This window comes from Canis aureus, chromosome 35 (genome assembly GCF_053574225.1).
Source record: "Canis aureus isolate CA01 chromosome 35, VMU_Caureus_v.1.0, whole genome shotgun sequence".
Lineage (NCBI taxonomy): Eukaryota > Metazoa > Chordata > Mammalia > Carnivora > Canidae > Canis > Canis aureus.
In genome coordinates, this window is record NC_135645.1 from 966,274 (window position 1) to 982,190 (window position 15,917).

Consider the following 15,917-nt stretch of genomic DNA (forward strand, 5'->3'; position numbering starts at 1 on the left):
GGACCCCGGCCCACTGCGGCCCTAACCTCGGCCCTAACCGGGGCCCTAACCTGGGCCCGGTCGCCCTCCGAAGGGCTGCAAGGTTGGGGGTTCAGGGGGGAGGCTCTGGAGCCCCGGCCTGGGTTTGAGCCCCAGCTCCACCACTGCCCAACTCCTCAGGGCTTGCAGGAAATCGGTTTCCCCGCTAACATGGTAACGGGGTGTAAGAGTCCCGCTCACTGTGGGCCTCGCGGTGGGTATTAAACGCGTGCACTGTGCCTTGCACGTGGTAGAAAAGGACAAATGCCGTGTGACAAGGGAGGTGATCATGGGGATTGCGGAGGAGGACACCGAGGTCCAGGAGTGGAGAGTGACGCCCCACGTAGCTCTTTCCCCGGGTGGCAGCACCTGGCTTAGAGCCTGGCCTCCTGATTCTGGCTGCCAGCCTTCTCCGCCCTCCCGCAGTGCCTCTCTAACCTAGAGGCAGGCTGCCGAGTAATCGTTACTGCCCCGAGGACGCTTGGTCGCTGTGCTTGGGATCCTCGGTTCCTAACGTGGGGTCTCACCTTCTAAAACAGGTTGGCAGCAAAGCTGTCCTGGTCACAGGCTGCGACTCGGGATTCGGGTTCTCCTTGGCCAAGCATCTGCACTCGAAAGGCTTCCTTGTGTTTGCCGGCTGCTTGATGAAGGTAAGAGATGCTCGTCTTTGTTATTGTAGGGTCTTAAAAATTATAGTAAAATACACATAACATGAAATTTGCCTTAACCTTTTTTTTTTTTTTTTTAAGAGAGAGACTGTGGGGTGCGGAAGGGTGGAGGGAGACCTTCTCTTGACCCTGAGATCGTGACCTGAGCTGAAATCAAGAGTCAGACACTTAACCAATTGAGCCACCCAGGAGCCCCTGCCGTCTTAACCATTCTTAAGTGTGTCACTCAGTGGCATTAAATACATTCACGTTGTTGTATGTTGTTCGACCATTACTCCCATCCGTTCCCATAACACTTTTCACCCTGTAAACCTGAAAAATCTATACCCAATAACAATAACTGTCCGTTTCCCCCTCTGCCCGCCCCCCTGGCCACCACCATTACAATTTCTGTCTTTATGCATCTGTCTATGCTAAGTATCCCAGAAAAGTAGAGTTTTACAGTATTTGTCTTTTTGTTGACTGGCTTATTTCACTTAGCATAATGTCCTCGAAGTTTGTCCATGTTGTCGCACATTACAGACTATTTTTCCTTTTTAAGGCTAAATTCCATGACATGTATGTATATCACATTTTGCTTCCTTCATATGTCGTTGGAAACTTGGGTTGCTTCTAAGTTTTAGCTACTATGAATAGTGGCACTTTGAACACCAGTGTACAGGCATGTCTGAGACCCAGCTCTCGGCTCTTCTCACCGGAGAGCCAGAAGTACGATTGCTAGGTCACCCGGTAATTCTATTTTTAACCAAGGAACCACCGTACCGTTTTCCACAGTGGCTGTGTCATTTTTCCATTCTCACCAACAGTGTACAAGAGTCCCAGTTTTTCCACATCCTCACCAATATTCCTTTTTCCGTCGCTGCGTGTGTGGTAGCGATCTGAAATGCCTGTGAGGCGGTATCTCATTGTAGTTTTGACTTGCATTTCCCTAATGATTAGTGATGCGGAGCGTCTTTTATGTGCTTATTGACCATGCATGTATCTTCAAAGTTTGGAGAAGTCTCTATTCAAGTTCTTCGCCCAGTTTTTTTTTTTTTTTTTTGGTTTTCTTTTTTGTTTTTTTTTTTCTTCACCCAGTTTTAAGCTGGATTGTTAATTTGTGGTTATTGAGTTTTAGGACTTAGATATTCTGAATATTAATTCCTTATCCGGTATATGATTTGCAAATATTTTCTCCCATTCTATGAATTTTTTTTTTTTTTACTCCATGGGTATTGTCTCTTGATGAACAAAATTTTAAAATTTTTATGAAGTCCAGTTTGTCCATTTTTTTCTTTTGTTACCTGTGCCTTTGATGTCATGTCCAAGAAATCATTGCTAAATCCAAGGTTGTGATGCTTTTGTCCTGTTTTCTTCTAAGTGTTTTATTTTTGGGGGCCTGTAAACCCCCCACGCACATGCACACACATATAATCCATGAGGTTACACTGACCTCCAATTCCAGTTCAGCACAGTAGCACTCTTCCTCGCTTCCCTCATTCCACGTTGGTTTTTTCCTTTTCCTGCTCTTGGGACCCAGCGCTATCAATCCACTCACTCATTAGGTTGATCCTACAATGCAGACTCCATTGCTTCAGAATCACTATAGTCAATTGCAAACGCGGACATACTAAGTTGTGTTAGCTTGGTTACTCCAACAAGCAGATGTCAAAATAGGCTAGGATGCGCAAGAGATTGATTCGGGAAGTGCCTGTAATGGCTAAAGGGGAAGAGGGCAGGAAGAGGCAGGACCTGGGGTGCCTGGCTGGCTCCGTGAAGAACATGTGACTTGTGGTCTCAGGGTCATGGGTTTGAGCCCACTCTGGGTATAGAGGTTAGTTGAATAAGTAAAAACTAAAATAAATAAATAAATAAATAAATAAATAAATAAATAAATAAATAAATAAATAGATAATTTAAAAAAATTAATTAATTGCAGTGGCATTCTGTGAAAAGCAGTAGGGAGGAAGGAGGATTAGGTAGGCGGAGTTCTCACTTTGGTTCATCTGAGAGGCTCTTTTGGGACGATGGGGCATCCTGAGGCAAAGCTTACCTGCTAGAGAAGACCTGCCTGGGGCAGGAATGGCCCAGTGTGTCTGCGTGCTCTGCTGGCTGAGAGCAACCCAGGCCAGTGTGGCCTCAGCATGACATTCATGCTGTAGTGGATCTAAAGATGAGGCAGCCAGAGACCTGTCATCTGCTCCTACGGGAGGTTGTCCTGAAAGGAGATCTATTAGAGTAGAGCTTTAAGCTTTCTGTAAAGTGTTTTTTATGTATTGACTGCCAGTACCCAAAGTACTGTGTTTAAAAGTTATCTGGACAATATCCAAGAAATAGTCATAAAGAAACAATCAGAAATACAGCCAGAGATTTATAGTATTTATAGTATTTCAATCATGGTCGAAATACTATTTGTAATAGTAAAAAAATTGGGAATATGGGACGCCTGGGTGGGTGGTTCAGTGGTTGAGCATCTGCCTTTGGCTCAGGGCGTGATCCTGGAGACCCGGGATCGAGTCCTACATCGAGCTCCCTGCATGGAGCCTGCTGCTCTCTCTGCCTGTGTCTCTGCCTCTCTCTCTCTGTCTCTCATGAATAAATAAATAAAATCTTAAAAAAAAAATTGGGAATAACCTAAATGACCAGCAATGGAGGAATCGCAGAATAAACGATGGTAGAGCCATAATGGGAACTATTAGGATCTTCATTATGAATGAATAAGTGAATGAATGTTACTTGGATTAATTTTTAATTTTCTTTGTCATTATTTTATTCATTTGAAATACAGTTTGATTCATTTATTTGTTTAGATTTTGTTCCCTTCATTCTCGTTGATTTTGGAACATGTAAAACCTTAAGAAGGCTCTAACGTCAAATTACATTAAAAGGTACAAAGTAGTCTTACTCTCCCACTCCATTCTTTCCCCTCCATTCTTTCGTTTTCCCCTCCCCGCACAAGTGTTTGTATCCTGCATGGACTCTTTTGAGCTTTTTAAAAAAAGGCTTTACGATATCTTGGAAATCACTCCCTGTAAGTACATAGAGACTTCCTCGTTTTTTTTAAACAGCATCATTGTGCTCCATTGTGTGGTTAGACCATAGCTTATGCCACCAGTCTCCTATATTTAGGATATAGGAGATAACGTTTAGGGTAATTTTCAATGTTTTACAATTATACGTAATGCCACAATGGATTACCTTGTGTGTATTTATTTTTGTATTGCTCGGAGTTTATCTTAAGGGTAAATTCTTAGAAGTGAGATTACTCTTATATCAAGGGTTAATAAAATATGTCATGATTTTTTTTTTAATTTAAAAAAAAATTTTTTTTTATTTATTTACGATAGTCAGAGAGAGAGAGAGAGAGGCAGAGACACAGGCAGAGGGAGAAGCAGGCAGAGGGAGAAGCAGGCTCCATGCACCGGGAGCCCGATGTGGGATTCGATCCTGGGTCTCCAGGATCGTGCCCTGAGCCAAAGGCAGGCGCCAAACCGCTGTGCCACCCAGGGATCCCTATGTCATGATTTTTAAAGATATCCCCACATTTTTCATCATAGGGGCTCTGTAATTTTACCTTCCCACCAGTAATATATGAGAGTATCTGTTTCCACATAATTTCTTTTTTTTTAATTTTTATTTATTTATGATAGTCACACACACACACACAGAGAGAGAGAGAGAGAGAGAGAGAGGCAGAGACACAGGCAGAGGGAGAAGCAGGCTCCATGCACTGGGAGCCCGACGTGGGATTCGATCCCGGGTCTCCAGGATCGCGCCCTGGGCCAAAGGCAGGGGCCAAACTGCTGCACCATCCAGGGATCCCTGTTTCCACATAATTTCACCAGCGGTGTACTTTAAGCTTTTGATTTTTGCTAATCTGATAGGTGAGAAATGTATCCCAATGCAATTTGAATTTATATTTCTTCTGTTGTGAGTGCATGCAGTAAGAATCCAGAGAAGGAATTATTTTTATACTAAGCTTAATATCTCTAAAAACAATGTTCAATGCAAAAATTTCAACAATTAAAAACAAATAAAAATAATAGTCATTTGCATTGCCATGATTTGAACATATTTTCAGATCAGAGAGGATTTATTTGTCCTGTTAATTTTTTCCTTCTTTGGAATTATGAAAATGATACATATTTCTAATAGATTCAAACCACACAGAAGTAGGTGGTATAAAAAAGTGAAGTCTTTTTACTGCAGTCTCTTGCCCCAAGGTAGCTAAAATGTATGTGTGCACATTATTTGTGACTTTTACTATTATAATCAAAGCCACGGTGAACAGTCTTACTCCTATCTTTGCCTGCTTTCCTTAGTAATCCTTAGGAAAATTTTCTAGGTGTGAAAATATTGGGTAGAAAGGTGTGCAGGTTTTAGGTTTCATTCAGATCCGTCAAACTGCTGCTCCCCAAAGCCATCCCAGTGCTTACTCCCCCTGACCGTGCATGCAACAACCTGCTTTGGGGTGGATTCCCGGGTGATGGGTGGGGCAGGCTGGGAGCTGGGTTCTCTGCATAACGTGGGCCTGCTGCAGCAGGTCCAGGCAGGCGCTGCGATGCCACAGAGTGTTTCATGCCGCCTGTGCGGTCCTGCTGGCTTGTCCGGTGATGCAGGGGCTCCATCCTGACCACAGTGGGGGGCAGAGGCTGCCCAGGGCTGCGGAGAAGCCTTTGATAGAGAGAGAGAGTCAGAGCCTTGGATTCTAGTCCCGGATCAGCCGCGAGCCCAGGGACTAGGCAAATGCTTCCCATCCCCGCCTTTACTTAGAATTAGGGGGTTGGACTGGGTGCGCCCAAGTCCTGCCAGCCTCTAGTGCGGATCCTCCTGTAGAGACTGGTGTTTTCTTTTCTTTTTTGTAAGATTTTATTTATTTATTCATGAGAGATACAGAGAGAGAAGCAGAGACACAGGCAGAGGGAGCAGTGGGCTCCATGCAGGGAGCCCGATGCGGGACTCGATCCCGGGTCTCCAGGATCACGCCCTGGGCTGAAGGCAGCGCTAAACTGCTGAGCCACCCCGGGCTGCCCTGGTGTTTTCTTCAAAATACCAGACGAGGTCACTGCCAGATTATGTCTGTTGGTGCTGCTTGTTAGCTATTTTTGTGTCAGGGTGTGTATTTTCTGGTCAAAAGCTAGGAAGTCAATAGGGGTTTGAATTAATTAGGCAGATCGGAGAGTCAGAGCCACTGGAGGCCATGGATAAATCTTCCAGCCTGCATCTGCCATATTAGGCCACATGGTGGATTCTGGCTACATCTGTACCCAAAACTCAGCCTGCTTCCTCCTCTTGTGCTTCAGATCGCAGTGCCTTGGGCCAACGCCAGGACTTGGCTCCAGCAGATGTCTCTATTCTCCTACATCAATAACTGCTCACTCTCTACTGGATCGTCTGCACTCACTGACAACCTCACATCCCGTGTGCATTTTTCTGCCCCCCCCCCCCCCCCGGATTGTTTTATTAGGTATTTTCACCTATTTACTTCCTGTTTTCTTTTCAACCCATAGGGATTGGGCTTTGGGCCCCACCACTCTGTTCTTTGTTCTTTCATTCATCAAATACCTATTGAGTACCTACAAGAGCCAACAATGTTCTCCTTTGGAGGTACAGCATGTACCAATTCAGTGAAAAGTTCTTGCCCTTGTGGAGCTTACATGGGGGAGAGGAGACACACAGGGAGGTAGATAAATAAGTTAATTGCTTTCCTATGGGATGGTGAGGCTATAGGGGGTCTTTGGTTTTAGAGAAGAAAGAAAGATCTTACCTGGAAAGTGACATTGGAAGGAGTAAGGGAGCAAGTCTTGTGGATAGGAGGGGTAAGAAGGGCAGCCAAGTCAAAGCCCCAAAGGAAAGTGTGTGCTTTTTTTCTTTTTTTTTAAAGATTTTATTTATTCATGAGAGACACAGGCAGAGAGAGAAGCAGGCTCCATGCAGGGAGCCCAACGTGGGACTGGATCCCGGGTCTCCAGGATCACGCCCTGGGCCAAAGGCAGGTGCTCAGCCGCTGAGCCCCCCAGGGGTCCCAGGGTGTGTGCTTTTGTGCTAGACAACAGCAGGAGGCCTCTGTGGCCGCAGTGAGGGGGGTGGTGGTGTGAGGTGAGAATGGAGTTGGGGGACAGATCTTATATCATAGAGGGGACAGATTGCCTCTCTGTGGGTGCAAGGGAAGGCTTGATGGGCCAACGTGGCATCTCATTGCCATCTGGAAGGACAAACGGAGTTCCCCGTGATGGATGGTGGCAGCATATTTAGACAGCATCGGTAGTTTGAGGAAGCTGAAGCCCAGAGCCCTCATGGAGTAAGAGGAGACCAGCTGGGAAAAGGAGGCAGGGCCAGCCCCAGAGGGGCCCAGGGTGCCTCTGACACGGCTTTTATCAAGGATGCCGGTGGCCCCCATTTTGCTAGATCCGTTGGCCACTTCTCAGACCATATTAATACTGACCGTATCAGCAGCTTTAACCAAACAAGCTAGCCTGTGTGTTACACTTTGAGTCGTGACTTTCGGGCGCCCCGTCTTGGTTTTCCTTCGGCTCCCTTGCCAGCTGCTCCTGCTGCTCATCCTGTGACTATTACCGTGGCCCAGGCTTGCTCCTCTTCCGTGTTTCTTGTACATGTGATAGATGCTCACGCTTAACGTGCTCAGTGTCCTCCCTCCTGCGTCGGGGTGCTAGGCCACCTACCAGGGCCTGCCGAGAGTCCTAAACCCTTTCTGCCAGGTTTAGTCCATCACCTGCCTCAATATGGTACGAGACGGAGGTGGAAGAGGCTTGAGAGGTTGGGCAGAGTTGTTAGCTGTGCTGTTTCCCTCTGGTCTTGGGTGAAATGAGGTGAACTTCAAGAAAACCACTTGGAAAAACAGACTCTCCTTAACTTGAAACTAATGGAGCCCTGTACGTTAACTCATAGGAATTAAAATAAAAACCTAGGGCAGCCCGGATGGCGCAGCGGTTTAGTGCCGCTTCAGCCCAGGGCCTGATCCTGGAGACCCGGGATCGAGTCCCACGTCGGGCTTCCCGCATGGAGCCTGCTTCTCCCTCTGTGTCTCTGCCTCTCTGTCTCTGTCTCTGTCTCTCTCTCTGTCTCATGAATAAATAAATAAAATCTTAAAAAAATTATTAAAAAAAATAAAAATAAAAAAAATAAAAACCTAAAAGAAAAAAAAATCTGTTAGCTTACCATTTATGCCCTGGCATCCGAAGCTACGGAATGGTAAGCTAATATGCTAATATTTCCTTAAAGAAGTCTAGAGGCCCAGAAATGAGGCTGGAATGGCTCATCTGAAAGTGGAGCAAAGAGAGCTGCGCGGGGGGATCCCCGGGTGGCTCAGTGGTTGAGTGTCTGCCTTGGGCCCGGGGTGTGATCCTGGGGTCCTGAGATCGAGTCCCACGTTGGGCCCCCTGAAGGGAGCCTGCTTCTCCCTCTGCCTGTGTCTCTGCCTCTCTCTCTCTCTGTCTCATGAATTAAAAAAAAAAAAAAATACAGATTAAGGAACAGAGGAGGAGGAGCTAGAAAATAGGGAGACAGTCCTCACCACTGCACCCCCACCCTGACCCCGGCGTCCCATGGGCTTCCCGCTGTCCCTCAGGCCTGGGCCAGGGCAGCCTTTAGATTGATACAAGTTTGAGGGTTCGGGTTGTGAGAGCAGGCTGGGCTGGAGTTACTTGATCAGTGGCCTGACGTGGACTCTTTAGGTCAAACAAAGAGACTCTCTGTTGTCTGAGAATGTGTGGAAACACGGCAACAAGTGCCCACAGTCTCATCCAGGGTAGAAAAAAGAGCTTACAGGTGAAAGTTAAAGGGATAATGAAGGAAGTGGTTTTATGGGTGAACCAGCTGCCTAGGCCCCAACAGCAGGACTGAGAGCTTGTCCCTGAGCAGCAGGACAGGACGACAGGGACGGAGGCCCTGGAGCAGGGAGGCCGCAGACCTGGAGGGGAGGCTTCTGTTGTGCGGGGCCCTGGGACTGGTCTGCTCCCTCCCTCCCGTGCCCCCCAACGCGCTCTCCGCGTGACTGTCCGCAGCACCTTCGGCACCTGCCGCGGTCCCCTCGCGTTCTCTCTCCGTGTCCCACTGACCTGACGCGACGACGTCCGCTCCTGGGGTCGGGGTCCCCGGCTCAGAGCACTCACGAGCCTGACGCACGCCGACGTCCTGTCTTCCTCCTCCCGTGCCAGCCCTGGAGCCGGGAGCAGCCTTTCCCTCTGCCTGGGCCCTGGGCAGCTCTTGCCGTCCCCTGCCGGCTGTGCGACTGTCCCTACGCCGCTACCACCGTCCCTGTCGTTACACTACAGCCGAGAGTGCTGACTTTCACATGCGTTGTAGCTCGTCCCTCGCGTGGAAACGTGGAAACGTGGGTCCCGGAGTTGATGGAGCTGGGTAAGGGAAGCTGCCCCACGCTGGGGACTAACGGGAAAGGCACGCCCGGCGCTCCCACCGTGAACGATGCCGGGTGTTATTCGTGCCCCCCAGTCGCTCACCACTGGCCCCCAGGGAGACCCCTGCCCGCCTCCCCGCCTCCTGGGCAACCTCTGCTCCGCCCGCAGACGCCTTACCTCTCCCTGAAATGTCCTGTTCTCGGGGCACCTCTGGTCCACGGCCTCGGCTGTCACTGCCTTCTGAGGCTGCCCTGTCCCTGCCACCTTGTGGGCAGCGTCCCCCCTCCTGCCAGCTTTCATGCCACAGATACCGCCCACATCATTTGCTTATGCATCTGCCCCCTTATGCGTCTGTCCCCTTATGCATCTGCCCCCTTATGCATCTGCCCCCTTATGCATCTGTCCCCTTATGCATCTACAAAAACACGCCTCTTTGAGGACAGGGGCTGAGGTGTTTCTGCGTCTCCAGCGCCTAGCACAGTGCCGGACCATGATGTATGCTGAGTGGTGACCCTTTCTTAGGTTTCATAATACCTGGATTTGCATCGTGCTTTATAGTCTCACAGGTTTTTAGTAAGGATAATTTCCTTATTCCATTAACCTGAGCAGGTTAGGACAGGTGGCAATGTCCTTATTTCTGGAAAAACTGGGCACCTGTTGTAGGGCCGTACCTGAGGGCACAAAGCCTGGGTAGTGACCCAGCTGGAATTAGAGCCTGCTCTGGCCTCTGGTTATCTTGGCGGTGACAGGCCCTTGACTTAGGACAGAGGTGACAAGCCGGCGGCCCACTAGTCACATGTGGCCTGTGGGTGTGCTCTGGCCTGCACAGTGGCTTTTTTTTTTTTTTTTTTTTTTATGTAAGTTGCCAACACTTAAAAAATTGGGAAATCCTAGTTGCCAGCTTCAAATCTGAGCACGTGGCAGGCCCGATTACACCCGCACCCGCACCCGCACGGGCAGTAGCTGGCGGGGATGAGAGGAAGGCGTGTGCCCCATTCCCAAGCCCCTGCCCTCCCTGTTGTCTGATTCCCACATGCCTCGTCGTCGGGTAGCTACTGACTTTGCAACTTCCGCTTGGAGAAAGCCTCTTGCCAGAGGGGCCAGGGGCCGGGGGCCGGTGTCTCTGGCACTTGGTTTGGCTTGAGACGCTGTCGGCGCTAGGATTGAACAGAACCACGTGCGGTGGCGCAGCCCCAGTGGGTCTCCGGAGCCCGCGGCCGGCCACGGGTCGTTGTGAGTGGGCCGCAGGCTTCGGCAGGGCCCCGGCCCTGGTCCTCGGGCTGGAGGCAGGCGGCGGGAGTGCATCCAGCGGCCCCCCTCTCCTCCCCAGGACCAAGGAGGCGACGGGGTCAAGGAGCTGGACGGCCTGAAGAGCGATCGATTAAGGACCATCCAGCTCAACGTCTGCAAAGGCGAGGAGGTGGAGAGAGTGGTGGAGGTCGTCCGCTCGAGCCTGGAGGACCCTGAGAAAGGTAGGGGCACCCTGGCCAGCGGGGTGCTGCAGCAGCCGTCCTCAGGGCGCCTCGCCCCCCGTTGGCCACTGTCCTGCCAAAAGTCCCCTTTTGCTGTAGTTGAAGCTCTTCCTCTTGCGCGGTGAGGAAATGTGAAGGCGAGGGGTGGTGGGGCGCCCCGACGCTGACCCACTGAGGCAGCGCCCACTGAATGCCCACTCCAGACCAAGTGGTGGGGACGCCCAGACGGCCGGGACGCCGTCCTTGTCCCCAGGGCCCTTCCAGGTGGATGGGAGGCTAACCCAGGGGATTTCCACAGCCCTCTCGGGAAGCGGCCCGGGGCGGAGGGAGCCCGGCTGGGGTGGGGTGGGGAGCCCGTTGTTGAGGGCAGGTGGTGGCGCAGGGCCGGAGGCGATCCGGAGGGGGCAGAGCCAGCAGCGCTGGGAGGCGCACGGGGTGTGCTGGGGGCCGAGGTGGTGACAGCAAGTGCGGGGGAGGAGGGAGGTGGCCCAGGACGGGGTTCCGGGAGGGGGGAATGCCCTGCCAGCCAGGGGAGGTGGCCGAGTGTGGAGGGTGGAGCCTGAGTGCTGGGGCACAGACCTGGGGTGCTGGGGGTGGAGGGGCGGGCGCAGCTGGGGCCGGGTGGTGGATGTGCAGGCGTGGGGGCCTCTCCGATGCCTGGTGCTCTCCTCCTCAGCTGGAGGGGTGTCCGGGTGGAGGGGAGGCTCCGGGGGCAGGTGCAAGGAGAGCCTCCTGGGCACGTGAGCAGTCAGGGGCTGGGGACGGGGCAGGCGGCCCAAGAGATGTCCGGGGGCGCAGGCTGCGGAGGAACGGGTGGGGGGGTGCTCGGGACACAGCACCTGTTGGCCCAGTTGCCACCACCACCCCGAGGCGGGCCGGGTCAGGCCACCCTGCTGTTGGAGGAGAGGCCCCCGAGCGCCCTCCCGGGAGAGAAGGCAGACTGGACAGCGGGCCCACCGCCCGCCCCCCCCCCCGCCCCGCGCACCCTACGTCGTGGAGATTTACTGTGCCCCGAAGGACCGGCTCCGCAGAGCTGGGCGCTGCTAGACCTCTGCCAGGGACGGAAGCGCCTGCGAGCCGGTGCAGCCGCGGGGCGGGGTGGCAGGCCTGGCAGGGTGCACCACAGGGGAGGCGCCCCCCACACCCCAACCCCGCTCGGGCTGCGCTCAGGCCCCACTGCCCCCCGGTGCAGAAACCTTTCCATCTTTAGCATCTGGAGACACGGCGTTTGTAGACATGCATTCATCTGACAAACATTTCTTGAGCATCTCCTGTGCCCCAGTGTTGCAGGGACGGAGCCAGGGGCAAGAGGCGGGTTGAAGTTGCATAAAAAAGGAAGAATGAGCCCTGGCTAATGGTTTGGGAGGCGGAGGCTGAAAGCTTCAGCCCTGGCAGGTGGTAGGAGGCCGCTTGCTCTTCCTGGGAAGCAGAGAGGGGTGAGGACCCCCCTGGAGAGGTCTGCAGGGTGGGGTGGGGGGGTGTAGCGGCTGCATCAGCACGAGGTCACTGGGGGACCTGAGGGCCTGACGCTTCAGCTCAGCTGCTGTGGGGAGTGGGAGTGAGAGCTTCATGAACACTTTGTTAACCAGCAATTTCCTTCCCTAATAAATGTCCTGAATTCCCCATAATTGAAGGAGAAGGCGCCAGAGGTCAGTTGAAGCTTTAATTTGGGTAACGCGGAAGGAAAGCAGCGAGATACCAATTACTCTGTCACTTACACAAACTCATTTCCATGATTAAGTGGGAAGGAGAAGCAGGGCCGGGTTCCCGCAGGCAGGAGGACCCGCTGGAGGACATCTCTGCCCTGAGGCTGCAGGCCCTGCAATCCCCACGCCCCACAAACGAGCCTGGACGGCCCTGCAAACAAGGCTGCCCCCTTGGTGCTGCCTCCCCTAATCCGGCTCTGCCTCTGATTTCCTGGGTGCACTGGAGCTGTCCTCTTCAGGGCCTCGGCTTCCCTGGCTGTAAAGTGGTTGCCAAAGCTCCAGGGATCCTTCTAGCACCGGTGTCCACGGAGTCCACAGAAGCCATCTATCCCCTACCTGGTCTTACAGGAAACGTTCAACCCAGGTGTACTCAGTGTACGTGTGCTCCAACGCCATGCTCCACCCGGGACCACACAGGGCAATAGGTGTTCTCTACCTGCAGAGACCGGGTGTATACACGTGGGCTGCGGGGCTCAGCAGTGACAACCGGCAGATAGTGTGTTTCAGCGACGGGAGATGGGAGAAAGGAGTAATGGCCCGGGGGTCTCCGGATGGAGCAGGACTGGGGCTCTACCTGAGGCCAAGTCTTAGCTGAGCCTCTAACTGCTGCGTGACCTCGGATGCTGGGTCCTCTCCCTGGTCCTCCGGAGACCAGGAGGCCTGGCCTGGAGCACTCCTGAGGTTCTCCTGGCTTCTGGTCGAATGCAAGCAGAGGTGCAGAGGCAGGAATGCTTATGCAGCACAGGGTGCGGGATGTGACCGCGTGGAGCAGAGTGGGAGTGAGCCAGCCGAAGGGGGGCTCCAGGCCGGGGACCCCTGGTGGGCGGGGTCCAGGTGGGTCCCGAGAGTCTGTGCAGGTAGGTGGAGATGATAATTGGATGTTTTAGACTTAAGGGAAGGTCACAGCCAGCACTGTAGGCCTCTCTGTCTCCTGTTGTTCTTGGTGACTCTAGAAGGAGTCCCGAAAGCCTTGGACAACAAGTGGCAGGTTTTGGGGGAAAGGCACAAAAGCGAGGAGGGGAACGGGCTGCAGGCTGGTGCGTGATGTGTGAGGCCAGGCCTGCGTGGTGACTGCGGTCTGTCCCATCCCGTCCAGGCATGTGGGGCCTGGTTAACAACGCGGGCATCTCGACTTTCGGGGAGGTGGAATTCACCAGCATGGAGACCTACAAGGAGGTGGCGGAGGTGAACCTCTGGGGCACCGTGCAGATGACAAAAGCCTTTCTCCCGCTCATCCGGAGGGCCAGAGGTGAGTTGGAAAGGGATGTCCTCCCGTCCCACCTCTTCAGCTTTGCTTAGAACGGAAAGAGGTCCCAGCGGAGCCGACATCCACACCCCAGTGAGGCTGAGCGCAGGACTGTCAGCTGCTGCGCGGGGGTCCTGGGGACGGTGGAGGTGCCGCGGCCAGGCGGGCGGAAGGGGACGTGTGGTTCCAGAAAGGAGGGCAGCCAAGAGGTCAGCAGTCTCAAAGGCTGAAAGCACAGCAGCATCCCACTCTGGGAACCTAATCTAGAACCTAATCTGGGAACCTTGTGCACAGAGCTGTGGGTGTACGTCACCTGTCGATAAAGGTGTGGTTAAGTAAACTTGGGCTCATCTGTTCTATGGGTTACTGTGGCATAGTAACCCCAAAATAAGACAATTGCCGTAGCAGCTAAAATACAGTAATAATAATAATAATCAAGATTAGGAATTTGGAAAAGAGACAAAACACTCAAACCGTGTTAGGGAGCTAAGAAGTCACTTATTTAGATCCCCCCCCCCCACAATGATGGCAGAAAGGGGATGATCCATAGATCTCTCCCAAAGGTGCAGCAATGAGGATGAACCCAGAGAGCAGCTGTAGGGTTTTAAAAGAAAACCTGACCTTTCAGTGGCTTCCAACTTCAAGGTTGGAAAAGGGGCCTCCCCGCGGTGCCCAGGATGGGGCTGGGCCCCAGCTTCCTGAATGCACACCCAGGGCCAGCAGGTCCGGGTGTGCTTGGACGTACTTGGATGGGCTCCACCTCCATCCCGCTACCCAAGGCTGGGCCGGTGGGAAAGCCTCTAGAAGTCACCACTCACTTCCAGGGCTGGAGGCTCTGTCCACATGTCCTAGCCCTGAAATCAGATTCAGAACCCTGGTCCTGCCTGCTTGCAGCTGGAGCCCTGGTGGGGGCTGGCAGTTCCCCTCTTATGCTGGGCCCTCCTGGTATGCAGCCCTGCTCATTTCCCTTGCCCTGTCTCGCCTGGCACAGTCAGGGGAAATCAGGGGGGTCAATCCGGACATATGGGCCTGGGCTGTCCTTGATTATTCAATTAGAAGGCCCCCTGACTCTGGGTAGTTTGGAAGGCCGGGCCCCAGCCCAGCAGGTAACGAACCAGGTGTCCAGCCTGGGGCCCGGGTTCCGGCCCGGCCTCTGGAAGCATGCCGGGCTCCAGGAGGGTCCTGAGCAGGTGTTTGCTGTCTTCCTGTGCAGGCCGCATCGTCAACATCAGCAGCATGCTGGGCCGCATGGCCAACCCGGCCCGCTCCCCATACTGCATCACCAAGTTCGGGGTGGAGGCCTTCTCCGACTGCCTGCGCTACGAGATGTACCCGCTGGGCGTGAAGGTCAGTGTGGTGGAACCCGGCAACTTCATTGCTGCCACCAGCCTCTACAACCCTGAGCGCATCCAGGCCATTGCCGACAAGATGTGGGACGAGCTGCCCGAGGTGGTGCGCAAGGACTACGGCAGGAAGTACTTTGATGAGAAGATCGCCAGGATGCAGGCCTACTGCAACAGCGGCTCCACGGACATATCCCCCGTCGTCAGCGCTGTCACCCACGCTCTGACCTCTCGCAGCCCCTACACCCGCTACCACCCCATGGACTACTACTGGTGGCTTCGAATGCAAATCATGACCCACTTGCCCGGAGCCTTGTCGGACAGGATCTACATACACTGAAGAGTGTGCCCCGCCGGGAGGGAAGAGGGATCTTGTGCAGCCACCTCCTGATTACCTGCTTGTGCATTATCCACAGTCCCGGGGGGGGACCTACTACCACTTTTAGCGTTAAGCAGAGGAGACAGCCCAGCCCCACCTGTGTGCGCAGTGAGCGGTTTGGGTCTTCTCAGCCAGGTTCGGCATGGTGGGCAGGGTCCCTCAATCTCAGGGCAAACACGGTGCAGCCGTCTTTCTGAAGTTGATCTCACACAAAGAGTCTTGGAAGACCTGTTTATATGAAAAACAGATTTCTTATAAAATCCAATACAAACCCTTTACGTTTTATTTATTATTTATTTATTATTTTTTTAACCAAGTCCTTTACATGTTAAAGCCAAAACATTGGTTCAAAAACCGATTGCCCTTGATCCTTAAACCAACCTTGTAAGGTAAGGAAAAAGGACAGATGCCTTCTTCTGTACGTGAAGGATTTGCGAACCAAAGAGGGTACACGAGTAACCTACTTCTGGCTTATAAATGCTCCAGGGTGGGTGTTTCCGCAGCTGCTGCAGAAGCACTTCCCATTTTGTGTTCCAGGGCTGCTCTGGATCCAGGTGCGTGAGGAGCCTGTGGTGAGCTCGGTGTCCTCGCCTGAGCCGTACAGACCGCGTGCCCGGTGCTGCGGTGCGTGTCCCTGGTGCCCTGCGTGTGGTGTTGGCCCTGCGATTCCAAGGGGTGGGGACATTCTGGAAGTTTCCGTCTGAGATTTCCGCAGCCTCTCTTAGGAC

General features: G+C 53.0%; 1 protein-coding gene across 15 annotated transcripts in view; it reads left to right on the forward strand.

The window, feature by feature from the left end:
• Positions 1-15,467, forward strand: part of BDH1 (3-hydroxybutyrate dehydrogenase 1) — a 29,490-nt gene extending 14,023 nt beyond the window's left edge. For 12 of the 15 annotated variants that reach the window (XM_077884227.1, XM_077884238.1, XM_077884234.1 and 9 more), the window contains 4 exons: positions 558-668; positions 10,374-10,515; positions 13,318-13,470; positions 14,681-15,467. In XM_077884227.1, coding sequence (XP_077740353.1) covers positions 558-668; positions 10,374-10,515; positions 13,318-13,470; positions 14,681-15,150 — 876 coding nt within the window. In that variant the 3' untranslated portion in view covers positions 15,151-15,467. The other 3 variants (XM_077884242.1, XM_077884239.1, XM_077884241.1) reach the window with 2 other exon arrangements.
• The last annotated feature ends 450 nt before the right edge of the window (positions 15,468-15,917 follow it).